The 19,361-nt window shown below is 40.3% G+C and overlaps 1 protein-coding gene across 6 annotated transcripts in view; it reads left to right on the forward strand.

The window, feature by feature from the left end:
• The window catches only part of DCLK1 (doublecortin like kinase 1), a 340,291-nt gene that overhangs the window by 250,269 nt on the left and 70,661 nt on the right, over positions 1 to 19,361 (forward strand). For 2 of the 6 annotated variants that reach the window (XM_027589467.2, XM_027589468.2), the window contains exon 6: positions 9,283 to 9,377. In XM_027589467.2, coding sequence (XP_027445268.1) covers positions 9,283 to 9,377 — 95 coding nt within the window. Of the gene's footprint in view, positions 1 to 8,115; positions 8,343 to 9,282; positions 9,378 to 13,073; positions 17,995 to 19,361 lie in introns of those variants that run through there. The other 4 variants (XM_027589472.2, XM_027589471.2, XM_027589470.2 and 1 more) reach the window with 4 other exon arrangements.

The following is a 19,361-nucleotide window of genomic DNA, read 5'->3' on the forward strand; positions in this document are numbered from 1 at the left end:
GAGTTTTTATTCCCATTTAAACGGATGATCATCTTTTTATCATAAGATAACACCTATTTAGACTCTCTCTCTGTAGAAGCCAATGGCAAACATAATGGACCCTGAGTGGGTGCCATCAATTCAAGCATGAGCTGATGGACTTTCTTGCCCTATCTAAGTCTATAGTCTAAGGTAGGAACCCTCCTGGCAACAACCATTCATTCACCCAATATGCATTGAGATTCCACCATTGACCAGCAGTGCTGGGTGCTGGAGATGTAAGGGTAAACATTTGACAGAGGGAAAGCTGGGTGACTTAGTTAATGACTTTCTACCATGACTGAGGCACCATTCTGTCCTCCCCAGGGTTCACACTTGTATGTGACTCTGGAAATCCTGCAGTTTTCTTATTTATGCTATTCAAATTTTCTTTTTTTACAGTTATATAAAAATATTTTATGCAACATATGCAGATAAGACAGAAATCAAAGCTGGGGAAGCAAAGAGAATTTTAATCAGCTTTCTAGTCCAATATGTCAACTTTTTTTTGATTTCTTTCAAACACCTTCAAAGACAGATTGCTAGCTATTATTTTTTTTTTAGCTCAGTCTTTTCCTATAATGTAGATTTCAGCCTTAAACATTCTATGGAGGACGTTTGCTGCTTTGGGGTTCTGAGGGAATTCTTGAAAACAAAATGCACCAAGAAAATCAAGGGGGCTGATGATTCATCTCTTGTGTTCTTAGAATTTTTTCCTGCATGTAAAGCTCAGTCCTCCTTCCATTCTCTTTCCCTGCACCTATCAATTCCTGCTAGTGCTCACCCTCAGCAGGAGTGTCTCCAAAGGTACTTTTCAAAGCTTTGAACCATTATCTCGACCCACTCTCTCTAGGGGACAGACAGCACCCTACATCAGCTGCCTTTATGAACTCCTCACTGGAAATGCCCCATATTAATTAAATGAATATTTCCTGAACATCCACCGTGTTCCAGGCGTGTATTCGGTCCCAAGGATACAAAGATGATTAAACCACAGTTTTGTCTTCAAGTTGCTTATATTCTTGCCTTCAAGTTGGGAGATAAGCTTATATATACCACTTAACTGTAATAGTGTAGAGCGTGCCATGACAGCCCGGAGGAGGAAAGGGTTAGATCTCATGCATGGGGTCAGGGAAAACTTCCAAGAGAAAAGGACTTAACAAATTGAAGGATCCTGCTAGGATGGCATCAGCACTTGAAGCAATAATGTGAGGTAAGGCACAAAGGCACGAAAGTGTACAGCATATTTAAGGAACAGTTGTTAGTCTGACGAAAACAAATGATAGATTAGAGGAAAGGGTTGGAGAAGATGGTGGTAGCCACATTGGTTGTGGTCATTGCGTGGGCTCATGAAAGCGTGTTTTTGTTGTACGTTTTAGGGGATGAATGAGAATTTTAGGTAAGACCGTGATTTGATTTTTATTTGAATTTTAGAAACAATGGTGCAGTGGTAGAGAGGGTGGCTACACAAGGGGCCAAGGGCCATGGAAGGCTCTATGAGGCCGCTGCAGTCATGCTGGAAAGAAATTGTCAGGATAGAAGTTAAACAGCAATGTTGGGCCTGGGGTAGACTTTGAAAAGGAAATGAACCAGGAATTTAACTGGATATGAGGCCAGAAGAGGAGAGAAGAATCAGAGATGAGGAACAGGTCTGAACATTGAGGAGGAGTGGTAGGTAAGTACATTTCAGACGTGTGGAGTGTGAGTTGCTTTGGAAACATCTGTAGGCAATTAGGAATCAGGAACTGTGTTTAAGTCAAATTTGAATCAATGGTAGATATTTGGGAGATCCTGGCATATAGTAGTGATTTAAATACTAGAAATGCAGGATGCCTCTCCCTCCACCCCAGTGAAAGGTTTGTAGAATAAGGATGGACATGGAAGCATGCGGACCATCTGCAATTATAAGAGCACATTAGAAGAGGCAGGAGAACCTTGACAGAGCAATTACAGAAGTCACAGGGCAGAAAGTTTCAAGATGAAGGGAGGGGCCATAAGTGTCTGATGTTAAGTCTAGTAGCATGAGAACTGAGAGGAGGTCATAGGACTTGGCAGTGAGGACACCACTGGTGACCTTTGAAAGATGCATTTTAGTGGGCAAGCCCAGATAGCAGTAGAGCATCCCCTGGGCACGTTGTCCCTTGGGGGGAGGGGTCACTGTAGAACTGCCCCAGGGCTGACTCCCAGGTTCAAGTCTAAGGGCAGGCCGTCCTGCAATACCCAGTAGGGTGGGGGGCAAAGCACCCACATGGGAACCAGAGTTGCTGAGAGCCTTCGGTCCCAGGACCCTCATCCACCATGATCAAAGGTGGTGCCCTTACACACCCAGTTCCGTCAAAATAACCAGAGCCTGGTTATTTTGTGGGATCCCAGCTGACACATAATTTTCATAATTTTAATTTATATTATTTTAAAGATTCATTTATTTATTTTAGAGAGAGAGAGAGCATGCGCAGGGGGAGAGGCAGAGGGAGAGAGAGAGAGAGAGAGAGGGAAGCAGACTCCCGCTGAGCTCAGAGCCTGATGCAGGGCTCCATCCCATGACCCTGAGATCATGACCTGAGCCAACAACACAAGCCAGACTCTCAACCTACTGAGCCACCCAGGCGCCCCACATTTTCATAATGTTTAATCAAAGGTCTCCAGGTGACCCCATTTTATTGTTGAATTAAATTTTTCCCCCTTCTCCCCTGAAATCATCTTTGACTCCTTTCCCCCCTCCCCTTCTACATTCAGTTTATCACTAGTCTTCCCCACTCCCACTTTGCAGTGCTGTTCTAAGGCTCTGATTTCCCATAAGCTACAGAAACTGCTTGCTAGGGGGCCTCCTCCCTGCTTTAGTCCTCGGCCCCTTACATCTGCTTTGCATGCTGATGTCAGACTTGTTGCCATGACTTGTTGCCATGCCAAAAAAAAGTCCTACCTCCTTATTCTCGTAGGAAGAATTATCTTGATTTGGCCACAGTCTTCCTTTCCAGCGCTAGCTCCCACTTGTCCTCTGGACTTATGCTTCATCCTGTGAACTAATTTACACTGCTACCAGATACCCCTTGGGCTGTTGCACTTGGCACCTTTCGGAGTCTGAGGAGCCTTCTTTTGCCCTTTCAGCTGTCAAAAAGACACACTCCCAGTTGGCCCAGATGACCTCTGTGAAACATCCCGATCACCTCACTGTTTAGGGTCTTCTCCACCCCTACAATCCTGTAACAATTGATTTGGCTCCTGGTCTATAGGTGACATATCATATCACCCTCCTAGATTGTAAGGTTTCTGAGAGCAAGAGTTCTTTACACATTCTATAGTGTTTCCAAGTTCACAGTTAAGTACTGGGTAAATTGACCAGATGATTGAATTGAGAAATACTAGGATCTATTCAAGTTGCCTAGGTTTCCTGGTGTTCAAGGGCCTTTTTGTAAATATTTATTAGAAAAATTAATTCATAGGGACACCTGGGTGGCTCAGCCGGTTAAGCAGCTGCCTTCGGCTCAGGTCATGATCCTCAGGTCCTGGGATCAAGTCCCGCATCAGGCTCCTTGCTCAGTGGGGAGCCTGCTTCTCCCTCTGCTTGTGCTCACTCTCTCTCTCTTTATTTCTGAATAAAAATAATAAAATAATTTATAGAGCCAGGTCACTTCCTGCATCCCCACAGTTTCTGTGGACTCCCCCGTTCCCATTATTCTCAGTAGATAGTCCCTTTGAATTGGACCCATTATCTTAGTTTAAGAAGGAAATGTAGGGGTGCCTGGGTGGGGCAGTTGGTTAAGTGACCAATTCTTGGTGTCAGCTCAGGTTGTGATCTTGGGTCATGAGATCGAGCCTCACATCAGGTTGTGCTCAATGCAGAATCTGCTTAAGACTCTCTCTCGCCCTCTCCCTCTGCCCCTCCCCCCCAAATAAATAAATAAATCTTAAAAAAAAAGGAAATGTAGATAAACAGAGAAATTCAGAGATCTGCCTCACCTATGAGTTGAGCCTCTGTGAAGATAGAATTAGGAAAAAGCATCTTTCCCCAAGAGTCCTCCGACCCCCCACCCCATGAGATATTTTTCTGTTTTCTCTTGGCCTCATTTGACTCCATCTGCTTTTTGTTTCTTCTTCTTCTTCTTCTCAATAATGTGTCAAGCGATGGACAAGTTCTGGGAAAAGAGATTTTAGAGTATCTATAGCCTCCTCCATGATCAGGGAGTGAGAGAAAGTCTAAGGTGAGTGGTCGGGTCTCCTAAACAACACACCTGAATCACTGCCCCCTAAATCCACAGCCAGACCCCATATGTGTGCAAACATGTTCTCCTCTCATCCCTGCAAGCACAGCAGCATAAATACACGAGCCACCTTACATACAGAAAGGAGATAGGGAAAGGACAAGGTAGATGTTCATGTCTAAAAAGTTACCTTGGGGGCGCCTGGGGGGCTCAGCCATTAAGCATCTGCCTTCTGCTCAGGTCATGACCCCAGGGTCCTGGGATCGAGTCCCACATTTGGCTCCTTGCTCGGTGGGGAGCCTGCTTCTCCCTCTCCCCCTCTTTTTCTCTGAGAAATAAATAAAATCTTTAAAAAAAATAAAAATGAAATTAAATTTAAAAAAATTAAAAGTTACCTTGTGATTAGATAATCTTACTTGGAGATTGCTCTGATTTCAGGACCAGTTTGAGACATCTACACATTTAGCTTCCACATGTGGTCTGAGACCTCTAAGAATGAAACTGTAAAGAGAAGAAACCCTGTAAGTTCCCAAAAGCATTCCAAATTAATATACACATGCGTATAGTCATTTAAAAGGAGCAATGAATTAGTAAAAATAAGCCACGTATTTCCGAATTCTAGAGTTTTTTTTTAGTAACTTTCATATTCACTTGTAAGTTTTGGGAGACAGGGCCCAATAGACAGAGTCCGACACATAGTAAGTGTGTGGTGCACACTGTGTGTGCTGACTGACTGATTATAGGGCCCTGTAGAGTAGGGTTATCTATCTGAAATGATAAAGGAAAGGGTGAGGCTGGATGCTTCGTGAGGAGTAACGTCCTTTGACCAATTCATGGTGTTGTATCCCTGATGGGCTCAGGTTGATGGCCCAGTTGGACAAAAGGCAGGGCACAAACTAGGGCTGGTAAAGTCAGCTCCACAGAGCTCTTTGGTGGCCAGTTATGTGATTGATCATCATGGGATCTGTGAATAACCCAGCCTAGAGTTTAGCCCTTCTCATTCAGGAAGACCCAGGGATAGAGGATTAAAGGAAAATGAACCCAGATAGTTCTGAATAAAGGGAACCCTGATGGTACAAGGCAGGGGACCTTCTGAGTACTTAGGAATTCAGATGGAGTGACTGTCAGATTGAAATAATGAATCCTTAGACCTGCTTGGCCACTTAAAAACAACCATACCGAGTTGAATTTTTCCCCTTCGAAATAGAGACTCCTTTAATACAGGAATACTTTACTCTGTAAAGTAATGCCATTGGTTACTGGAATTTTAATAAGTTCTACTAAATAGGTGACAAAGCCATCTCTGTTGGCATCCAGAGACTTTGGGTAGCACAGGAGAAAAAAAAACAACTGAACTCAAAACTTGTAGCAGCCTTACTGATGAAATAAAATTATGTATTCCAGCAGTGATTCAACAATAAGGTGTGTGGTATTGTCTGGATGTCAAGAACCATTTTAAGAGGTTGCTAATGCTTTTTAGGTGGCCAAGAGGAAGAGTCTGAATAGAAACTCTGACCCTAAGAATACAGGCCGTTTCCGACTTTGAAGCAAGTTGTGTTCCAAAACTGTTTGATTGTGAATGGCTTGTTTGGCACTTGAGCTTCATCTCTCTGGAGAGACAGCAACAGAAGGAGAAGCCCTGAGTCCAAGGGCTTAGATGAAGGAGGCGCCCCAGTAATAGAGAAGGAAACCCAGAAGCCCTTAGCCCCAAAGATGGGGGACAAAGGTTCTAGACACATCCTGACATGTCAGGACAGGCCACTCATGGGAAAAGTGTGCAGTTCTTTGAGCAGACATAAATGAGATCTTTCCAGCTGCTCATCTTGGGCAAGTTACTTCATCGAAAACAGGAAAAGTTCAATCCAACCTACACTGCACAATTGATGTCACCTAAGTTTTTTCAGTCTGACATGTCCAGATTCTCTGTGTCCTTCCAAATTTACTCCCTCTCTTCTTGCCTCAATCTTCTTCAACCAATCAGTTACCATGTCCTATAGTTTTGAATCTCTGAAATCTCTCCTGAATGTCTCCATTTACCTCTACCCCCACGGCACCACCATCAACCCAGCCACACCATCCCTCTGAGCATAGGACACTTAAACGTGCCGTACTCCCTCCTGCCTAGACATTCTCCTTAGGGATATCCCCGAGCCCGTTATTATGCTCCCCTAATCCATTCTTGACAGGCAAGAGATCTGAGCGCTTTTAAAAATACAAATCTGATTGCCTGGCTCCTGCTTAAAATCATTCAAGAGTGTGTCATTGCCCTTTGGATGAAAATCAAACTCCTTAACATGAATTTTAAAGCCCTGCATTACGGGATCCCTACCAACTCCTCCACCTTCATTTGTAAGGTTATTTCCCTCCAGCTGCATTTACCTGCCTGGCCAATTTCTTTAGGTCTTTTCAATGCACCACATTGCTCCCTCCTCCAGGCCCAGCCACAAAATAGGTGCCCCCCTCCGCGCCCCCCCCCCCCCCGGGGGCCTTTAGAACACTTTCCTTCATTGCGCCCTACCTACTTTTCACCTGCAAAATCCTAATACTTAGGTTGGGTTTCCTTACCCTCTCTATAGGGTGTAGGGTGACTTTGACCCCATAGTATGTTAGGATTTCAGAGGCAACACCAAAAACCTCCCTCCTCAAAATACTTTATTGTGATTACTAGCTTAGTTATCTGATTTCCCTGCAGGCTAGCAGGCTAACACCCTAGGGAATGTGGTGGTGAAGAGTGCAGATTCTGGGTTGTCTTGGTTAGGTTTGGGGCTCTGTCCCCATCTTTGCTGGTCAAGTTGCTTATCATTTTATGCCTCAGTTTCCTCTTCTGTAAAAGAATACTGCCTGCCTCATAGTAATTGTGTTAAATGAGCTAATGTATACATATATGCTTATAAGTGTACTTGTAAAAGGTTTAACTCAGTGCATTAACTGGTGCATAGAAAATAAGTCTTTGATAAACTGAGATGCACACAGAACGGGTACTTACCAAATGCAAACATGTTGTAGTTTTGTTTTGCTTTTGGAAAAGGCTAAGGCTGTCATCCTGGAGTCCACTTTCTCTTTTTTTCTTCGTTTTCCGATAGCTTTATAAATTTAGTGAATCAAAAGTAAAAAATGTTAATACTCTGCTTGCTTCCCATTTACTCTTTTTTTCCCCAGTCTGGGTAGCCTGTATGTGTAAAGTGGAGAAGTAGACAAAGAAAATGTGATTTTCATAAAACCTGTCTTTCTTGGAGGGATCTCTTGCCTTGTTAGTTGTAGATTCTGCCTCTGCCCACAGTTCCTCAGTTCTTGCCTGTGTCAGAGCCTACCCCCAATAGAGGCCAAAGGCAGGAGGAAGTCCAGTATGAAAAGGCCTTGAGTATCCTGTTCTTTCAACAAAGACAGGACTATAGAATGCAAGCAAATTAAAGCCTTCTCAGCGCTTCCTACTTTAATCTGCGCCCCCCCCCCACTGTTGTTTGTTGTTGTTTCGAAGGCGTCGCTAAATACATTTCAAAGGCAAAACGACACATGAGTGCAGCATGGGTTATGTGACATTTTTTAAAAGGTCTTTAGAGAAGATGACAAAACAAGGAGCTTCCCACTCTCTTGGGCACTCCTAAGTTTTTGTGCCAACGTTGTTTGCGAAAACCCAATCAACATTGTACCAGGCCACTAAATTTTGTGAGGGTGTACTTGTTACCCAGGTAGTCACCAGGTTTTAGAAATTATTGTCATTTTGATACTCGGATGAGTCATTGGGCCTCTTGCCCCCCAGGCACTTCATTATGATTCAGAGCAAAGTAGGAGAGGGCTCGGGCTTCCGGGAGTCAGTGGTGTCGGGGGTGGGGGCTGCCGTGCCTCTGCTTTGGCATGAGGCTTAATTGACACCTTTGATGTAGCCTAAGACAGAACCCGCACCTCCCACTGCTGCTTGGAAGACGTCAGCCTTACGCAGAAAAGGCATCTGCTGATGAATCCTGCATCTCATTCAGCCTGCTCTGGGAGCAGCCTTAGCCTTAACTAATCCAACTGCTTCCCAGTTCCGCGGGTGCTCGGCTTAGTGCTGAGAGGGGACTTCGCCTCTTGCTCTTGCCAGGTTAAACACTAAGACTGTGTCCATGTTAGAACTCATAGAAGGTAAGTTCAATGCATTATTGCTCTCCTTCATGGAAAATGTTTCTCGTGCGCCCTCAAGAATGTGTGTGTATCTTGTGGCTAATTCTCCTTCATTGACTGTGGATATGAAACATGTGAAAATGTTGTCCTGTTTATGGCTGATAGAGTGGCAACCTTATATATCTTTATAAAGTCACGTCTCTAGAGTGTGTTATCAGTTCCTAGAGGTGATGTGACTCAGAGAAAAGAATTGCTTGTACTTGAGTTCTGTGGCTTTGATTGCATTTAGCGATCATGCTGTATAAAAGTCTTGAGTGTCCGGGAGAATTCCAGTGATTTAAACCTATCAGAAAGCAGCTTTTCTTTTCAGTAGCAATGAAGACAGACTGTAAGGAGTTCCTGAGTGTCTGTGCCAATTAGTTTGTCCTGTTGAAGGCAGGTCCTTCAGAGTTAGGCCAGAGGGATACATAGGGCACAAGTGGATACAGGAGCTTCTAGAAGTGAGTTCTTAACTGTAAAAAGATGGAGGTCTTTTTTAACAAGGCACTGGGAAAATCACTTGTGAATTGTGCTAATATTTACTCCTACTGGGTGGTGCTGGGAAGCTAAACTACAGAATTAAGGACGAATCCCATTGAAAATGTCTCAGGACCTTAACCACATGGCTAAAATCTATCGGCACAGTTAAAGGCACTGTTAATAAATTCATCAGGAAAGTTGTCCAAAGTACATTTTAAAGCATTTTTGTGTTGCCTGATGCTATATGTAGCACAGATTAGCAAAACTGTGAATTTCTGAAGAAGGTTATTCCCCGAAGCTGTTTTGCAAGACTACAGATAGAAAGGTGTCTGGAATTTTAGCGAACATCCCTCTATAATTGCTTGTTTCTTGGAGAAGACGATTTGTCATGAAAATTTTTTTAACAAGCCATTTTTTCCTCTGTGTGATTCTTTGCTTCCAGTTAATGGAACCCCTGGTAGTCAGCTGTCTACTCCACGCTCGGGCAAGTCGCCAAGCCCATCACCCACCAGCCCAGGAAGCCTGCGGAAGCAGAGGGTAAGGAACTAAGCAAGCTCCTTGTTTAAGACCTGCCTGAGCTTCCGTGCAGAATGACACAGGTACCAGCTCCCAGGAGCACTGCTTGTCTCTAAGTAATAACCAGGTGAGGGCGGGCGGTGACCCGTGGCGGTCACTTATGGTGACTGGTTTCTCTTAGCCAGAGCTCGGGGTTTTTATTTTCTCTGAATGTGTCCATAGCTTAACTCTGAGAAGAATCAACAGTTGCTGCCTCACTTTTAAATACCCCACCTCTTTTAGTCCTAAATGGGCAAAGACTTTATTGGCACTAGTTTGCAAGCTTAGTTGCGATGAGTTACATTAGACCTCATCGCTGACCATCAGCCTTCCTTAAGAAGGAAAAGGAAAAAAAGTGCCACTTCGGAGAAGGGGGTTATGGTGGGGAATTGCTTTCTGGCACAGAATGGTGGTCCGGAGCAGCTTAGGGTCCATGGCACAGGGGATGGGTACAGATGACGTGTATTTTTGTGAGTGAAGCCCACATCGAGCACCTTCTCTTTCATCACTACTTGCTTTGTGTTTTTTTGTTTGTTTTTTAGCTTCTTGTGTAATACTAGAGAAGTTGACTGAGCTTGGAGACCAAAGTCAGAAAGTTACTGTAAACAGTGTTAGTTTCTCCATGTCTAGGGATGGGAAAGAACTCCTGTTCTTATCCCCTCCCAGCCTGTACTCCCTGTCTTTCCCAGTAATACCATGGCAGTAATAAAAGGGGTGGGAAGGGGAGGAGAGGAAGGTGCAGAAGAGGGAAGGGAGGGCCTTTCAGTGTCCGGATTTCACAAGCGTGGTGGAGAGGAGTATGTGCTCCTGGGAGGCTTTATGATGGTGCTCACCGAACATCTTAATAAGGAAGGGCTCCTTGGAGGCTTCTGAACTCAGAGACTGGATTCTTAGTTTGTTTTCTTTTATTATGTGCTTTAAAATGAAACTTCTAAGTTCCATAACTTTAAACTGCATCCAAGATGGAAGCTCTTCCCATCAAGCCCCCTGCAAGGTTGCGTCCACGTGCCGCTGTCCAAAAGCGGGGGGCAGGGGACTCCGTCGGACCCCGTTCCCTTTGGCGCCTGGCCCACCAGTGTCAGGTTGGCTGTCTTTCTCCACAGAGCCTCCTGGCACCACGTGTAGCGTGTTTAGATTATTTGATGAGGCCTGAGCTTTGGCACCGGCTCCTCCGCTAAATGGCTGGGTTATCTTCGATAAGTCTGTTATCCTCTCTGAGTCTCAGTTGGAAAAAACTCTTTGCAGATAGAAAACCCAATAGTCCTATTCCATCTGAATGTTTTCATTATGGGTTTCTTGTTGGCCACCGTCTAATTTGGCATTTTAAAGTACAGGAATCATTAGTGAACTACTAAAAGAAGAATTGGCTGAATTTATGGAGTCCCCTAAGCGTCTATCCTTGAGTGGTGGAAGGGGGAGGAGGGTGATTCTTTTCTAGTAAATGCCACCCAGCAAGGCCCCCTTCTATGGGGGCAGCCATATATAGCACAGATAGTGCTCTTTCCGAGAATATTCTCTCTTTTGACGTATATACTTTAGTACATCTGGCATAGTAATCCCTGTCCATCCTTTGAGCAAATTAAACTCAGATTCAGGATTAAGCTCATGCTTAGTTGCTGAGACTAAATTATGGTGACTGAGTCCCTGCCATAGATTTGAGCTTCTCTCCCTGCTTGCTTATTGTGGAGACCTCCATTGTGGGGATATAAAGTGCTTTGCCCAACTGTCCTTGTGTTGGCAGAATGAGGCTAGAGTTTGCTTCTTCTGCCCTCTGTACTCTTGGCATCACTATGATTTTGTCCAAATGAGGCAGAAAATTTCTATCCAGTGACTAGCAGCTGTGTGGCCAATGGCTTCTATAATTAACATTGCCAGCACTTGGGAAATGATTATAAGGGGTGGTTCTCTTGTAGATTCTTCACTGTGTCATCTAAACTACCAATGCAAGCATCTACTTGAGAGGGAAAAATAATCCCATTTGTTTCAGGGAGACAAAGGGTTTATCGTCATCTGAAAACATTTATTAAGCACATGTTGTAAACAGAGCACTGGATAACTCAGAGATGGTTCAGTTTCCAGGCTTTTAAATTTAGGCCATAAATGAACATCCTCCATCCATGTACCATGTCAATGCACAGAGACATTCCCAGCTGCTTTAGCGAGAGAAGCTTTCATCTTGGTGTGGAGGCAACTGCATCAAATAACCCCTCCCAGTTAAAATGGGCCCAGAATATCCCTAAAAACTGATCCTGTTTCAAATTTGGTTAATGTTCTTCTCAAATGGTTGGATATACTTCTATGCAGGAAATACTGAAATAAGTGAAAGATGGCAAGTGCTAAAAGAAGAGACTTCAAAGAATAAATTAACTCTTTTTATTGCAAATTGGAAAACAGTAGCTAGTTCTATTTTTCCTTCTGTGTTGCCTAGCAACGTGGCCAGGAAAATGAGTTGGCTGTGCCCCCCAACACACACACACACACATTTACACTGCCTACCTCGTTTTAAAAAATAAGAACATTTTTTTTTAATTTTTAAAGGAATAGCAAGACATTTGACCACTTTCTTCACAATTAAGAAAATCTATATTTTTATTTATGTTAATTATGATGATTTAATTAGCCTTTTTCCTTCCTTCAAAATCATATTTTTATGTTACAGCTTTTGGTATTTTAGAATAGTCATATACAGTAAGAGTCTGCAGGCCAGATATTTTTCTTCATAAAAGCATTGGTGGCAATGTACCAAACAACCTCCCTATTTTTCCAAAACACTGTTATTTAAATTGCTGTCTAGAAGCATTTAACTGGTCACAGAAGCAGATCTTAGAGGATCTTTTTCATCCATGAACTTTTTGAGGTCTTATTTCTTAATACATCAGGAAGAAATGTGTTGTGGTGTGTAGGTTGAATGAAGCTCCCCATTATACTCCCACATGGCTGACTTGTGTAGATTATCTATCAATCAGATGATGTGAGGAGTAGGTGGTACAAAATAGAAAAGAAGCCAGGATTCTAGACCGTCTGCAGATCTGAGCTGGTTGCCTGGCTACCAACTGAGAGATCTCCTAGCAGAAAGGGGTGGAGGGAGGAAAAAAAGGAGGTTATTGGTGAGTGGTGGGAGAACCGGAAGAACATTGGGAAGGGAAAGGGAGGTCAGCTTGCCTATTTTCTGTCTTCCAAATATAAAATTTTGAAGAGGCAGTTTTTATCAGGTTAATGTGCTATGCAAACGCAACACTTGGGTTGGGTTACTGCCCTGTGACCAGAATTTGCTGGATGCCCTCTGGGCTTCCTGACACATTATTTTGTGAGGTAAGCATGTTCCTCTTCAAGGAAGGAAGGAAATGTTCAAGGAAGGAAAAGTTCAAGGAAGAATTGCCTAGACACGTAGTAGTGGAGTTGGCATGGACAGCTCTCAGGGGTTATAAAACTCAATAGGGCACAGAAGGCAATAGCTCGGAAGCAGTTCAAGCCAATAAGGCAAAATGAGCACCATTTATGTCTGTTTAAATGGTTTCTCAGTTATTACCTTTCCTCTGACCCAAATTTGGAGACTCTAAAGGGTCTGATGACATTAGAAACCAAGGATGCTCATTCACTGTTGCTCCATTCCTAAGAGAGCCACAGGGCACCCAAGAAAGCCGAGTAAACAAATCTGTACCGCCCTTCATCTTACAGGACCTGTATCGCCCCATCTCTTCGGATGATTTGGATTCAGTAGGAGACTCAGTGTAAAAGAGACAATGGAACAATGTATATGGTTTGTGATTGGGTGAAGGTGTTTCACATTTCCTAAGAAAAGTCTAACAGCAAAATACACAAAAGAGTTTTGCATACCTTGCAATTATGAACTCAAATCATATAAAAGTAGATATACAGGCATTTTATATTCATGATGCTAATCCTTGAAGATTTTTTTATATGTATGTTTCCTACATTGATTTGATTGGGGGACTTGATTGCTGAGGTTTTTTTTTTTTTTTTGCAAGGCCTGGCTTTAGATGAATTTCATATATGGACCCAGGGTTGAGTATAAGAACAAGCTAAAGATATAGCAATATAGGGTCATAATTTCTGCAGATGGGGTTTTCATTTAACCATAAGTAGACAAATAGATACAATTTTTCTGTCCTTTTGGTCAAGCGAATTAAAATGGCACCAGCAGACATATTTTTTTCCTAAAAGTTATATTCTTTTGAAAATTTGGATTGCTGATTTTTTAAAGCTACTTCTATTGCAAAACAATAAAAATACTCAAGTCGATTTTTTTTTTCTTCCTGGACAGTAGACAAAGCTACTTACCATTTTGTGGGCTAATATATCTGAGGAAAAACACTCATGTCAAGGACACATCTCATAAAGACTCTAACATTAGGTGTTGGGAACTTTCCTTGTTTTTTTTCATCAAGTAAATTTTCTTAAGCTTACCTTTTCATTGGAAGCGGCATAAATATAGCTTAAACGACATACCAATGTGAAGAACTTGTTCAGTGGTATTGCTATAAATTACATAATTCCTCCCTACAACCACATTTTTCAAATGTGAAAAGGCTGGAACTAGAAAACCTTTTTTTTTTTTTTTTTTTTTTAATACACAGACCTAAAAAAATCGTGTCTGGATTTCTTCTGAGAAGAATCAGTTTAAAAGCAAAATTCTCTTAAATGGTGCTATGTAAATCAGGCCCTCAATATCCAAATCTCCACTCAAAGAAGTCCTGATGTTTTGGAAATTTTTGTATGCAAAACTCCTTTTGTGTTAAACCAAGTAAGTCTATCATTATAACCCACTGTTTAACATTAACCTACTAATTCTGCTCTTCTCGTCTTCTGTTTTAAAAGTCATAGTCAGCTTTGCTTAAACATAAAATAATTATTTTAAAATCTGAATGTTAAAAATTAATTTAATGTGTATGGTCTATTGTATGTAGCCATACCCTAGTGATCATTTAGTTTTACTAGTTCAAACACTAACAATTTAAGACTTGTGAAGCATGGTTTTGATATTCTACAGGCTTGACATATCTCAGTAGGTGATAAATTAAAAATGTATGATGCCATTTGGAGGCCTTTCCTTGAGGTTTTTTTTTTTCAAATTTTACTTGAAAACTGAATTTAAGAACAAAATGTTTGATTCAAGATGGAGAGACTCAGTTGTCATATACTGTTTTAAATGGTATCAATTTATCTCCTTGATAAATTGCTCAACTATCAAATTTTACCATCTGGTTTATAGTTACATATGTTACCATCTCACTTTCCAAGTGAATAAAACATTTCAACCAAAAGAAGAAAAAAAAAAGTAAGAAAGAAAAGAGTCCAGGCAATCTAACAGGATCTGAAAACTTAGCCTTATAATAATTAGTGCCTCATTATCCTGTCTGTTGGAGAGAAAGACACTTCTCTGGCAGGTTATTCGAACCGCAAACTGAATCATTCCATCTTGAAAGAACAGTTCATAATAATACCTGTTCCAGACTTCAGGTTTTAAAACTGTTTCCAATAGAAATGAACAGAGACTCCTGCTGAGATCAAAAGGCTGCTTTGTTTTAGCTGAAACAGTAAACATCTGTGGGGTTGCCTATGCTGCTGTCTGTTCTAGTTATGTCTTTGTAAAGTGCATTACTTAATACAGTTGAGTCCATAAAGGATTAGTATGTATTTGACTGAACTGTCAAAAATGCAAAGAAAGCAGTGGAACAGTTAACTTAAATCTGGTGGGGTCAGATGGTCCAGAACAAAAATAAATTCCAAAAATTTTAACTTCCCTGCACTGTCAGTCTTAGGGACAAGTACTGCTTAGGAAGGTCCAATAAGTGCTATTTGTTCTGGATAAGTGGCAGATACTGCCAACTGATATGAAGCCCATGGCTTTGTTTAGACATGGCAAAAAGAAACTGTGCTTGTACTAATTGCCGATAGATATCATGGCCAACTTTCCATTTAGGCAGTTCCAAAGGAAATGCTGTTCCACAGCATTTAATCTTTTGAACATATGACTTTTATTAAAGGACTGTTCAGAGGCAATATATATCATTTACTTTTTGAAACTGAAGTCCCTCGGAGATTGAAACAACACACCATTTATAGACTTTGAGATCTCTTTCTATGCAGAGAGTAATTCCATTATACTAAAGCAGAAATTAAAATAATAATAATAATAAAAACTCTTAGGAACAACCAGAAGTTTTCGGTTCATTGGTGGAATCAAATTGATGATTTATAGGCACTTAAGATTTACTTACATACAGAATTCTTTTTAAAAAATTAGGCACTGAACTTTAAAATTGTTCTATGGAGCAGGAAAGAGCTCCAGCAAAAGCCATGCATTTTTGTCCTTATGGTAAACCTTAAATGTGCTATGAAGACATTGTGCTCTAGTTAAAAGTTTGATACTTCTTCATTTGCACTCACTTTTTCTTCCTTAGACATCATAGAAAAAGCTAGGATAAGTATTTCCCTGCTTTCAGCATTTTAGCAAATGCAAACCAATAGTACATCAAATGTGAAGTTTGGTGTGCACTCAGAAGACTGGTTCTGAAAGCCGCGTGGTTTATTTCTTCTTTGTCTTGCTTGATCCGTCAAGGCCGGGGGTGGGGGGGAATCCACAATGTTTCTATACCGTCAAAGTCTTTTAAGACATTTCAGGTCCACCCATCTGTACACATCCCTGTGTTCTTATATTGGCTCATCTAAATATTAAAAAAATTAAATAATATCTTCTAAAAACATTTTTTAACCAACATTTATGTATGGTATGTGTTCCCTATATTAAGCAGCAGGGGTATTTTGTTGCATCCACTGCAAATCCATACATGATTGGGTTCGCTTTTTGTTTTTGTTTTCTCATTCCCCGTTTAAAAACAATGAAGCCTGAAAGCTACATTTCTTAATGAAAATAGAAAATAATATTCTTGAAAAATAATCCCATATGTTTGAGCTATTGGACTGCTAAATTTTTCATATGTGGCCATATATCTATACAGGCGTGTGGGTGTCTGTGTAAATTTTCAAGGCTCAGTGTGTATATATGGGTGTGCTTATATAAGTATCTGTGTATGTTCATAGACCATAAATAGTAAAATATGGTGTTTGTGACACAGCCTTATGAGTTACTGGCTCTTGTGGAATTGTATGTAAAACCTTCATGTCACAAATTGTTAAATGTGATGTATTAGTTGGGGCGTTTTTAAGTTCAAAACCAGTATGCGAAATTAGTAAGGCAAAATGGTTCCAAATAGATGTACTGATTTATTTAACAAACAAACAAAATGGAATCCAGATACACAAAAAATGTGAAATTCAAACAAATCCAATATTGTGTTAATTATTAAATATAAGCACAAAATTGATGTTTATATTGTTATGTCTTGACATTCAATTATCAAAATGGGTGAATCCTACCACTGATGTTTTCCCTAACGTGTATGTATTGGTGACATGTGTTGATTGTCAGTCAATATTCACTAAAAAATGAAATATTGATTTATAGAGTTGTGAGTAGATGAGTGTTGTATTGAAACATAAATATAAAAGAATCCAAACTATGTTTGATTTGAAGTAAGTTGGTAACAAGGCCAGATAACCTGTAAGGCAATTCTGTATGTTCTTTCAAAACACTATTCTAACTGTTGACGTATTTTCAGTAGTAACCTTCCTATACTTGCTATATGTGTGTATGTATATATACACGCTTGAAAATGTTAATTGAATGAATTTACTATATATGCATACATTTGCCCATTTATACATATTTGCATTAGCCTTGCTAGCATCTTTAATCATGCATGTGAGAACTAGATTTGTTTGAAATATCCCACAAGAATGTAGTGTAAAAATTAGAGATATATTGAATTCAGTATGCCAGTTGCCTGATGCAGTTTGTTATACTGTCAGCTAAAAAATATTTGTAATTTTGTGCTTGTAACGCATGTGGAAAAGGTAGGAAATCTGAGGCCCTAGCTGTAATTTTCAAGAGTGCATGATATATAGTGTCCTTAAAATGTGGTTTATTTTAGTAAGGATGATGGATAAATTCCAAGATAGTATAAATGGTGCATGTAATACATGGGTGTTTGTATTATATATGGCCACAAAAAAAGTTTTGAAGCCAGGATAGTAGGCATCTGAAAGGTCACAGGCAAAGACTTACGAAAGCTAATTTTCTTGCGATGTGTACTTTTTAGTTTATATTCATCAACAAGCAAGGAGTTGAGTTGTTTGTTCTAAGGAATTTTTACTTCAAAATACACTATGAATGTTGTAAATTTGGATGAAATTTTTAAAAAGAAGTTGACATGCTTTCTGCATACAGTTTGAGTTGCTTGGATGTATATTCTCTTAAAAAGAGCATTTGGTGTTAAAATGTTTTAAACAGCACTATATTTTAAAAATCCATTATTTGAGGCCATCCGCAGAGTTTTATAGAGCTAAATGATGAGATGTTTCATTGAACTAACCAGTTTTGAAAGTTCCATCACTTTGTGTTGTGGTTTATTGTAAAATGTTACAGCTTGTATTTCCCACTGGACCATGTTATTCCCTTCAAAGTTAACTTTGTGACACTTACCACCTTAGAATAACTATGTAATAAACAGGAAAAACCACCTATGTTGTTCAGTGAGTTTCTTTCAGAAAACTTACAAGTAATACATTGACATTGAAATGACTGTAAGGGGTAACGGTTACTTTCAGTTACTTTCATAAGGATGGTTATGTATGGCCTTCTTGGGATATAATTAGCTTCAGCTAATTGATACTTGTTGAGATACTGCAGAATGGCATTCCCATGCCATCTAAAGTATAAAATACTGGCAATACAACAAAATAAGACTATCTGATGAAAAATTCTGTTTTGGCTGCTTATATGAAAATTATTAATACGCTTCCTCTCAGAGTTGTCTTAAGGATGAATTTGTCAGACAAATGGTCAACTGATTGAAAAAAAAATTGACATGCATTTTTTCGACATAGTAACTGTCTCCTGGATTTGAAGACATTTTTCTCAAGGTCATCTAATAGTAAGGTGGGGGGAATGATCATGTAGAGACATGTAGGTGGGCATGTACACAGTTATTTTAAAACCACTGAATAAATATATAAAATAAATATATAATAAAATAAATAGTGATGATAATAAAATACTTGATTACCCAACTTCAATCTAGAACAAAAATCCATATTTTATTTCATTCAGAAGGTGGTATACGGGAATATAGACAATTCTACTGGCTTAGTTAGAAAAAAATATTTTACATTAAAATTATTATAGAAGTCCAAAATTCTAGTTTTAAATCTAATATTTTTGGTAGGTTCATTTTAACCTTAAAATTATAGTTTGCTTTAGTTAGTTCTCTTTATTATTTCGATGATAACCTAAATGTAACCATTGTCCAAAGCAATAATGTTACAACTGGAAGGAATGTTTACAAATTTATAAAATTCCCAATTGTGTTTATACTTTCTTAACATAATAGAGTTTAAAATAAAGTATAGGGGCGTCTGGGTGGCTCAGTTGGTTAAGCGACTGCCTTCGGCTCAGGTCATGATCCTGGAGTCCCGGGATCGAGTCCTGCATGGGGCTCCCTGCTCAGTGGGGAGTCTGCTTCTCCCTCTGACCCTCCCCCCTCTCAGGCTCTCTCTCTCAAATAAATAAATAAAAATCTTTAAAAAAATAAAATAATATAAAGTATAGCAGGTACCTGGAAGAGTAGTGAGCTCCCTTCACCACAGACTAGGAATCTCATTTGAGGGGTAAATCATAGAGGGAATTATTTTATCAAGAGGTGAAAAACTAGATGACTTTCTGGTCCCCTTCCAAACTATGATTTCATGAACAATAATTCCTAAGAAGAGACATTGTGTCCCCTCCCCCCTCTCCCGGACACAACAGTCTTCTCAGGACAAATGGTTCAGATTTTGAATTTATAGATCTTGGCTTGAGTATAGAGACTGGACGCAAGAGGCAAG

The sequence above is a fragment of the Zalophus californianus genome, chromosome 3 (genome assembly GCF_009762305.2).
Source record: "Zalophus californianus isolate mZalCal1 chromosome 3, mZalCal1.pri.v2, whole genome shotgun sequence".
Taxonomy (NCBI): domain Eukaryota; kingdom Metazoa; phylum Chordata; class Mammalia; order Carnivora; family Otariidae; genus Zalophus; species Zalophus californianus.